This window comes from Sarcophilus harrisii, chromosome 4 (assembly GCF_902635505.1).
Source record: "Sarcophilus harrisii chromosome 4, mSarHar1.11, whole genome shotgun sequence".
NCBI lineage: Eukaryota > Metazoa > Chordata > Mammalia > Dasyuromorphia > Dasyuridae > Sarcophilus > Sarcophilus harrisii.
Genome location: NC_045429.1, coordinates 317,831,591 through 317,841,603, shown reverse-complemented (window position 1 = coordinate 317,841,603; position 10,013 = coordinate 317,831,591). Strand labels below are relative to the sequence as shown.

At 40.9% G+C, this 10,013-nt stretch overlaps 1 protein-coding gene across 1 annotated transcript; it reads right to left on the bottom strand.

Moving 5' to 3' along the window:
* Positions 1-1,948: 1,948 nt before the first annotated feature.
* Positions 1,949-9,553, bottom strand: SSTR2 (somatostatin receptor 2). The gene is made up of 2 exons (XM_003768543.3): positions 9,202-9,553; positions 1,949-4,513 (listed from the first exon to the last, which is right to left on the bottom strand). The coding sequence occupies exon 2, from the start codon at positions 4,408-4,410 to the stop codon at positions 3,301-3,303; it is 1,110 nt and encodes a 369-aa protein (XP_003768591.1). The 5' UTR covers positions 4,411-4,513; positions 9,202-9,553; the 3' UTR covers positions 1,949-3,300.
* Positions 9,554-10,013: the final 460 nt, after the last annotated feature.

The window sequence follows — 10,013 nt, the reverse complement described above, 5'->3', positions numbered from 1 at the left end:
ATATAGTCCTTTGCAAACTTTAAAGCAATATATAATTGATTAGCCCTATTATTATTTGCATTTAATAGAATAGGAAACTACAGCTCTATAGAGGTTAAGAGATCTGTCCATGGTCCCAATTATCTTTATTTTCATTGGAGAGAATGCTGTTTATCTTCCTCTGTGAACATGCTCTTGTATTTCAGACACATTCTTAGCATGTTTTGGGGACAATTTAAATTGATGATGCAAACTCTAACAATTCCAATACTGACTCCAATATTTGCTTCCTTTTGGACTCCTGAATCACAGAATAGCACCCATCCAACATAGGCTATCAAATTAGTCTGCTTGTCCATATACTTTTTTTATCAAAATTCTTAACTTTTTAATGTACTTAAGTATAAATCACCTCCCAATAAATCTTTGAGTCATCTCCAAATAACTCTTTGAGACTGTGGTCTTTCTATCTTGCCTAAGACAGAAGTGGAGGAGCCACTTACAAACCCGATTCCACTGCTATTTGGCATAGAACTTTCATCTGCTTTATTTCTGACCCGGATTGTTTCATCACTCCTTAGGCAACCTGGTGGCCTTTATCTTCTGGAGGCTTGCCATGAAATGGCTACCATATTTAGTATAGAGATCAGATCAGTTTTAGTTCTACTGCAGCTAAGAACTCCAGAGCTCAAGCAATCCACCAGCCTCAGTCTCATCACCATCCTGCCTTCTCCATGCTTATGGAAGAGATTTAATGTGTCCTGTGTATTCTAAACAACCACATAATAAAAAAAAAAATCACTTACATTTGACTTTAGAATATGCTATAATTTTTAAAAGGCAGTTATAATTTCCTAATTTCATTGAATTAAAATTGCTATTTAAATTAATTTGCATTTGTAATGATGGATGGAGAAATAACCAGGGAACACACTGAGTCATAGTGGAAAGCCATCCCAGAATCAAAATTATGCTACAGGGATAGCTAGGTGGTGCAGTAGATAGAGCACCAGTCCTGAAATCAGGAGGACCTGAGTTCAAATATGACCTCAGACACTTCACATTTCCTAGCTGTGTGACCCTGGGCAAGCCACTTAACCCCAATTGTTTAGGGAAAAAAAATGCCATAGTTCATCTACATATCAGACTATTCACTTTGAAATCATAAAAGGATGATGATAGTATTTGGGAAAGTAGGGAAACAATTTGAAGGTGTCATGTCTTAATTTTTGAGGCAGCTAGTGACTCAGTGGAGTGTGCTTAAGGTCAGGAATATCTGAGCTCAAATCCAGCCTCAGACCCTTCCTAGTTATGTGACCCTGGGCAAGTCACTTAACCCTGTTTGTCTGACAAAAGGATCCACTGGAAAAGGAAATGGTAAACCACTCTGGTATCTTTGCCAAGAAAACCCCATGGACATTTCTCTCCATGGGGTCATGAAGTGTCAGACAGGATTGATCCATTAAACAAGAATAATAGTTTTAAAATGACAAATATGAGAAATAGTCATTATTAAGAGGGAAGTCAGTCCTTAGAATATAGTCATAAAGAATCTTCGAGAGTTCTGTAATTAATGTGCTTCTATTTGGTAGGGTCCATATATATATATATATATATATATATATATATATATATACACAAGACACTTAGAAAATCTTATTCAATAATTCCCAGAAATTATGATATGTACCTAGAAGTATATTTATCAACATTGAGGAAGACATTAATGTTCTATGAAGTGTGCAATGTCTGTTCTCATTATCTTCTATAGAGGAATTTTAGGGGCACAAAATACCATTGATAATATCAGAGAATGGCATTTTTATATGCTTGGTTAAATGGTTCATATATTTCTTGTGAAAAAGGTGCTGGTAGAAGTGATACTTTGCCCTCTCGTAAACACACACAGACAGAGTAAATTGAGTGGTGTAGGGTGGTTTCCTATGGATATAGTGCTGCTGAGCCGTCAGTATGTATTAAAAGGATCATTTGTTTTTCACAATGTGCTTTAAAAACTCCTTTGAAGAGATGCTTGATTCTATTTCCATTTTCTTTCATTAAGAAATCAAATCACTTCCCAGACACCAGCTCCAAATCATGTTGACTAAACTGGCCATCAGGAAATTCAGAATGAATTCTTATAACCACCTGGGACTCTGGTAGGTGAGATTCTACCATATCTTACCTGGAACCAGCCAGGCTCCTCATTTCCCAGCCACAAGCTCCAAATCATACCACTGTGTCCATAGTTTTCTCCTAGCTCCACCCTTTCCAGCATCCCATATGTGTTGTTTTCCCCCTTAGAATGTAAGATCTTTGAAGAGAGGACTTCTTTGCTTGTCTGTGTTTTTAACTCTTATGCTTAGCACAATGACTGGCACATAAGCACTTAATAAATGTTCTATTTATGTATCTATCAATTTAACTATCATCTCTGACTGCTGTGACAATTTCATTGTTTCTAATGTGAATTTTTCTTTCCTTCATTTTTTATTAATTTCCATTGTAGGGACAATAAATGTGATCACCATAAGAATCATGATCCATTTAAAAATCTTCTTTATAATGTCCACCCCCACCCCACCCTCAATCCCAGTTCCCTAAATTAAAGCAATTTAAATTGGAGAAACATAGTACTCTAGCAAAGATGGGTTTGTCTTGATAAATACAATAATCAACAACCATTACTGCTTCAATTAACTTGAATAAATAAATAATCCTCAGAGTATGTCAGACAGAACATATAAGCATATGTTCTGATTCTTCAAAAGATTTTTACTTTTCCATTCCTCAGGCTTATAAATTGTTTGCCTGAACTCAGTAAATTATTACATATCTGTATACATTTTTGTCCTTGACATCATTTATATACTATACTCTTGTCTATGGGAAGCATATATACACAAACACAAGGAATTTAGGCAAGAACTATAAAGGGAATAGCTACAAATATGAATACAAATTTGTAGGATGCAAATACTCATATAATAACACATGGATACATAACATATCTGAAAGACAAACACAGATATAGATTGCTATTCTTGATGAGTCTTGGCATTTCTGGAAATCATAATGTCTTTTTCTCTCCATCCACGCTTTGAACAGCCCTCCTGCATTCTAATTGTTCCCTTTAAGTGGGGAGGCAATCAGTTTAATGTATGTATTACCACATACTCAGACCAGCAGGTTCCAATACTGTTCTGTCATTAGGACTGGCTCAGAACAACTGTTTTCTCTCTCTGGGGCAAAGCTGGAGTAGATAGGAGGAAAAGAATATAGCAAATGGGCAGAAGCACAGAAGGATTTTTTAGCAAAGGCTCAGATGCTGGTCTGGAGGTCTCCGTTGAGGAGCGTTCTCTGGGTCTCCGTGGTCTCATTCAGCCGGGACTTGTCTTGCTTGCTGTCACTCCTCTCCCCATCATCTGCACCCGTTGCCTTGACCAGACACAGGACGTTCTGGAAGCTCTTCTTGAAGTTGTCAGACAAGAAAGCATAGAGAATGGGATTGGCACAACTATTAGCATAGGTAAGTATGACCACAAAGTCAAATATGCCCTTGAGGGCAGGGGTGGGCATGATGGCCACCGAGACTGAAGACACATTAAATATGTAGAAGGGGAGCCAGCAAAAGATAAAGACAGCCACTACTATCGATACCATGCGGGTCACCTTCTTCTCTGACTTTTTCCTCTTGGAAGAACCTACTCGGATTCCAGAGGACTTGACCTTGATAATGATAAACAGGTAACAAAGGCAAATGATGGTGAGGGGCACTAGGAACCCCAAGATGAAGGTGTAGATGATGAACCCTGTGTACCACGCTCCAGATTCACCTGGCCAGTTGATGGTGCAGCTGCTTCTCCCTCCCTGGTTGTTCCTGAGACCAGCGTAGATCATGATGGGCAGGATGACCAGCAGGGACAGTCCCCATACAGCCACGTTGATCAGCTTGGCCGTCTGGGGTCTCCTCCACTTGGCTGACTTAATGGGGTGGACCACAGCCAGGTAACGGTCAATGCTCATGACAGTCAAGCAGAAGATGCTGGTAAACTGGTTGATGCCATCCACAGTCATAACGACCCGACAGATAGCCTTGCCAAAGGGCCAATGGACCAGGGCAACCTGCATGGCCAGGAAGGGCAGACCCAGCATGAAGAGCTCATCAGCAATGGCCAGGTTAAGGATGTAGATGTTGGTGATGGTCTTCATCTTGGCGTAACGGAGGATGACGTAAATGACCAGCGTGTTACCACACAATCCGATGATACAAACCAAAAAGTAGATGAAGGTGAGAATGGCATTGCTGGTCTGGTCGTAGTATGGCTCTGTTTTGTTTGAGTTGTTTGTAGAAGCCATTGACCCATTGGGGTCCAAAAAAGGGGATGACCATATTTGACTCCCATTCGATAGCTCTAACTCCAGATCCATGGCTGCTTTGTAGCAACAGGCTGCTTCTAACCAGTAAAAAGAACTTGAAGTGAAACAGGTCTCACCTGCGAGGATCCTGGAGGCAAAAGACAAATCGTGGCATCTGAAAAGGAAAAGGAAAACTGACCCATCAGCCAATGGCTACTTATTTCTAGTGCAATGGATAGACTGCTAGATCTGGAGTCAGGAAGATCTGAGTTTAAATCGACCCTCAGACACTTATAGTTGTGTGGCTTCAAGCAAGTCAATTAATCTCTGTTTGTCTCAGTTTCTTCACTTACAAAATGGGGCTGATAATAATAGCACCTTACTTCCCTGGGTTGTTCTGAGGATCAAATGAGGTAAGTGTATAAAGCACTTAACACAGTGCCTAGCATGTTGTAGGTACCATAAAAATGGTAGCTATTATTATAATTATTAACTTTGTGCCATGTGATTGTACCACTACTCTAAGTACTTATACAAGATGCTTCAATAGGAAAAATTATTTCCCTTGAATATAAAGATCTATCTATCTATCTATCTATCTATCTATCTATCTATCTATTAAGGATATAAAGATCCTGAGCTAACAGTGGTAGCAATTGATTTTGAGTTGATATTGAAATTGGGATTTTATTGAGTTATCTCTATACTTCCTCACCTCATTTCATATGTAACCAATAATACAGTTACAGAAGAATGTTTTTATTTTGTGTGAAATTAATATGCTCCTGGGCAAAGGGTAGAACAATGGATAGGATGCCAGGGCTTAGAGTCAGGAAGACTCAACTTCCTGAATTCAAATCTGGCTTTAGACCTTCACTAGCTGTGTGACCCTGGTAAAGTCACCTAACTCTGTTTTCCTCAGTTTCCTTCTCCATAAAATTATTAGAGAAGAAAATGGCAAACTTTATCTTTGCCAAGAAAACCCCAAACAGGGTCAAGGAGAGCTGGACACAGTTGAAAAAAAAAGTGACCAAAATGACTGGATTCACAAAACCTGAACAAAATGTCAATTCCCTGTTCTGAAGGGGATAGGATACAGAGTCACTGCTTTCCTTCAATGAGGAAAAACAGACTGACTTGAATAACTGCTTGGTAGACTCTACTCAATAAAAATTATTAAATAATAATTTATTATTTTGGTTTGTTTGCATTTGTGAATCTACTTATATAACTCTCATGAGTGTTTTAGTTTTCTTTACATTTAAAAAGTTGGTGTGTTGGGGTTTTTTTGGGGGGGGATTGGTTTTGTTGTCTTTATTTCTCTATTTATAGGATCATAAATTTAGCGCTGGCAGGAACCTCAAAAGTGATCTCATCCACAACTTTTTGCTTTAGAAATAAGGGAAACTAAAGTTTGAAAATCTAATTTGCCCATGATTTCATTGGTAATAAGGGGCAGAGCTGGGAGAACGATCTGAGCCTTTTGACTCCAAATCCAGCATCCTTTCTGATACAATACTTAATCTTTCAAGTGTGTTGTTGTTCAGTTGTTGTTCAGTTGAGTCTGGCTCTTTTCATGACCTCACTTGGGATTTTCTTGACAAAGATACTGGAGTGGTTGGCCATTTTTTTTCCAGCTCATTTGACAGATGAGGAAACTGAGGCAATGTGTTGCAGCACAACTGAAAATGAACAGGAAATCTGAAGGCATGAATCCTATTCTTCATGCTGAAGAGATAGTGTGATATGATCTGGAGATCTGAGGCTTGCGTTTGAATTGTGCCTGTGATGCTGGGCAATTCATGGACTACAGAATAATATAATAAATAGACTGAGTCCCCCCTGAACCAAAAAGAGCAATAAAGAACTTTATCTTGTGAGAGTGGAGCAGCTAGGTGGCGACATAGTGCACAGAGTGCCAGACCTGGAGTCAGAAAGATTTATCTTCTGAATCCAAATCTGATCTCAAACACTACCTGGGTGACTTTGGGTTAGTCACTTAATCTTCTTTGCCTCAGTTTCCTCATCCGTCAAATGAACTGAAGAAAAAAAATGGCAAGACACTCCAGGATCTTTGCCAAGGAAATCCCAAATGGGGTCACAAAGAGCTGGACACGACTGAACTCAGAGGGCTGAAATACTAGGAACCTGACCTGACTCTAATTGAAATTAAATAACTTCCCTCTGGATTTCTTTCACGACTAGAAGACAATGGTTACAGTATCAATAAGTGAAATTTCAACTTCTAAGACTTGATTTTAATTAAATGATATATTTATTCATAAGTGACTAGGAAAGCATAGGTAGGGGAACAGAACAAACAGAATCTAGAAACCTTTGGACTTAGGTTCTCCTCTTTTTTGCCACTACTTTACTGTGTGATATCAGGAGTATGGCTTAACCTTTCTGTGCGGTGTTATATAAATGATAGTTTGAATTCCCAGTGTGTCCTTTTTGCAAAGTGCTTTTGAAATTCTTAATTTCTTTTCAATATTGCATCAAATTCAGAAGAGAATGAAAAAAAAATTGGTTTCCATGGGAAAAAATGGAAAGAGATGGCTTTTTTTGTTTCTCTGGTTACTTCCCTAGGTTACTGCCACTTTAACTTTTTTCTTTCTCTTTGTAATTTATAGCTTTGATTTTATAAATCCCTAAATGTACTTAAACAATCACTATGCTCTACCAGGCTCTAGCTTATTTTTCAGAATACATGCATAAATGATTCCATTTTAATGTCTTAATGAGATGGGGTGATGGAGAAAGAGTAATAGGAAGAGCTGAAATGTACAAGCCTTTCTCAGTTGGATGTAGCTTATAAAGGAATGAATTGTATGAGATCCTTAGTCATTTTCTTCTGGAATGGAGTGAAAAAAAAATGGAGAAAGGCTGCAGGGATAAGGCAAGTATTAGAGTCATTTCTAATATGTAAGGGTAAAGGAGTAGAGAGAAGGGAAATCCAATTTCTGAGTCCCTTATAGAAGAAATGAGCTTGCATGGGCTACATTATTCTTTTTCAAGAATGGTCGAAGACCCTTATAAATAGGCTTGATGTCTTCTACTTCTCTTTTACTTCCCACAGTATTCAGCATGGACCTGGACACAAGATAAGTGGCTGAATCAATTATTTTTCTTTAGTTGAATTGAAATTCAATATATGCAAGAATTGTTTTTTTTAATTGTGTAAGGTTTAACTTCTAGATGCCTTCTAGATGAGAGTGGGAGTAGGACGGGAGGAAGGCAGGGAATCTAAAACTCAAAAGTTTTAAAAACAAATATAAGAAAATATTTTACAAGAACTGGAAAATTAAAAATTACATATATACATACATGTGTATACAGACATATATACACACAAACATATAAATTGTGTAAGGTTTTTAGGCACTTGAATAGGTGACCGGTGGCTCCCTCTAGGTTCTGCGGCAAGGATTATACAGAAAAGGTAAAGATTTGTGTTCTGATCATTTCACCTCTACTTCCTACCCCAAAGCAGCGTCAGAGTAAATCAGTTCTCTTCATAGGAACAAGAGAGATTGCATGGGAGGTGGGGAAAGGGAAAAGGAGATGAACCACTAAGGAACCTTTAGAGCTCCTTTCCCTTATAGACATTAGAAAGTCTAGGAAATGTAGGACCAGCATGGACTAGAAGAAGGGATGACTAGGAAGAGTTCACCACAGAAGAGCAGCCCCCAACCCTATTAGTAGATAAAAGCCTTCTCCTTTCTTCTTTCTCTTAACCCTTAGGTTGCTTCGCAACCATATAACCCCGGAGACTTTCCTGGACAAGGTGAGGAGAAGAGAAGAGAGAATGAAGGAGCAATTTATCTATGTGCATCACCAAGATCCCTAGAAGGAGAGGTGGGGAGTGCGGGGAAACTAAGGCAATCCCAGCCAAAGAGGTAGCTAGCCGCAGAGGGACTGTGCGATTATGACGAAAGCTAGGTAAGAGAGAGGGACAGAGGAGAAAGAAACAATCTGAGTGAATCCGTCTTTTGACTTCTACAGAGTGGTTCGTTTCCTTCTCCCAATCTCCTTCTTCTCAGTTTCCAGCATCTCCAAAGCAAGCAGGGATGGCCGGCATCATAGTGGACACAGGAAGCCAATCCTTCCACTTCAACGTGTGTGTGTGTTGTGTTCGCGTGGGGGTTGGAACTCAGGTTCTTTTCCCAGACTCTGCTGCTCCTAAGGTACTCAGAGCCCAGAGGAAGCTCGAAGAGAAGTTTTCACCTGTAGCATATCCCACCGGAACACTTATTTGAATGAGGGCATAGGAGCTATGTGTGAGGGCAAAGAGGGAGGTCTTCTGCGGTGCAATTCCTCTCGACAATACGAGACAATCGGACTCACACCCAGCACCGCACACCCAGCTACAGCACACACACTCAAAACCGCGTCTCACACCGGGACCCACAACCACACACATACATTCCCCGCAGCCATTCATTTACACAGAAGCCCCCAATAAAGACGAAATGGCACACAACACTCCTACTCCCTCTCCCCCCCCCCCCCCACACACACACACAAGCGAATACAAGGCAACACACCCAGACACTCCGGTGCCCTCAAACAGCTAGGGATGGAGTACACACAAATGGACACAGAGATGCAAACGTATATAAAACAACATGCCCAGACCCAATGTTCTCCCCCAACCACAGATCCTGCACACACACAAATATAAACGTATGTAAAGTCACCACACCGAGACAGTTACACAACCAGAGATCCTGCGTGCGCACGCACGCACACACACATATACAAAGGTATGTTAAGCAACGCATCTGAACACTTTAAAGCACTCACAACTAGAGATTGAGCACACATACGCACGCGCGCACACACACTTTGCGGTGTTTTCACCTTCGCTTGGCAGCTCGGTGGGTGCTATTAGTCCTCTTGTTCCGCTCCTCTGACTCTTGTTCCTTCAGGTAGGGGCCCTGGGAGTAGACTGGATCGGAGAAATTCTCCGCTTCGCCGCCCTCTCCTGGCTCCGGGGGGCCGTAGCCTACCTGCTCTACCTGGCACCTCCGGCCAGAGAGCCACTGGGTGCAGGGAGCTCAGGCGGCTGCGTTCTGCAGCTCCGCAAACAGATGGTGTAAAGCCGAGTGCCGCGAGCTTGGGCTCTCGGCATCCGTGAGCGCGCGCGTGTGTCTGTGCGCCTGTCTCTCCATCGCTTTCTCCCTCCAAGCCGGAGTCATCCACCCCCTCCTCACATTTCCCCTCCTTCTCCCCTAACAGCTGCGTCACACCAGCCAGCGCTCCGCCCACCTCTCCCAGTCCTTAGGGAGAACTCGCATGGGAGAGCCAGAGAGACCAATCTAAAGCTGCTTGGGAAGCCCCTGAACAGCTGGACAGTGACAGAAAGGGAGAATCTGTCTGCTGTAAAATGAGTTAATATAGATAGATAGATAGATAATCCCCTAATAGCAATTGCCAGGGTACCACTTTAGAGTTCTCCAAGACTTGAAGTAACCTACTTGATTGGGAGTGGAGGGGGGGGAACGGTACTGAATCAACACATTTCTCCAGCCAAAAATGTTGGGTTATTTGGTTTTGTGTTGCCCTGGATTTCATACATTGAATTAGGGTTGCTTCTGTCTTCCTGAATTATCAAATATAAGCACTTCAAGGGAGTCCAAATATGTCTTTCATAGGTGTTATAACTCCTATAT

What these genes read in the sequence shown, in the direction of transcription:
- SSTR2 (XM_003768543.3), bottom strand. Translation starts at nt 4,410, where the DNA reads ATGGATCTGGAGTTAGAGCTATCGAATGGGAGTCAAATATGGTCATCC.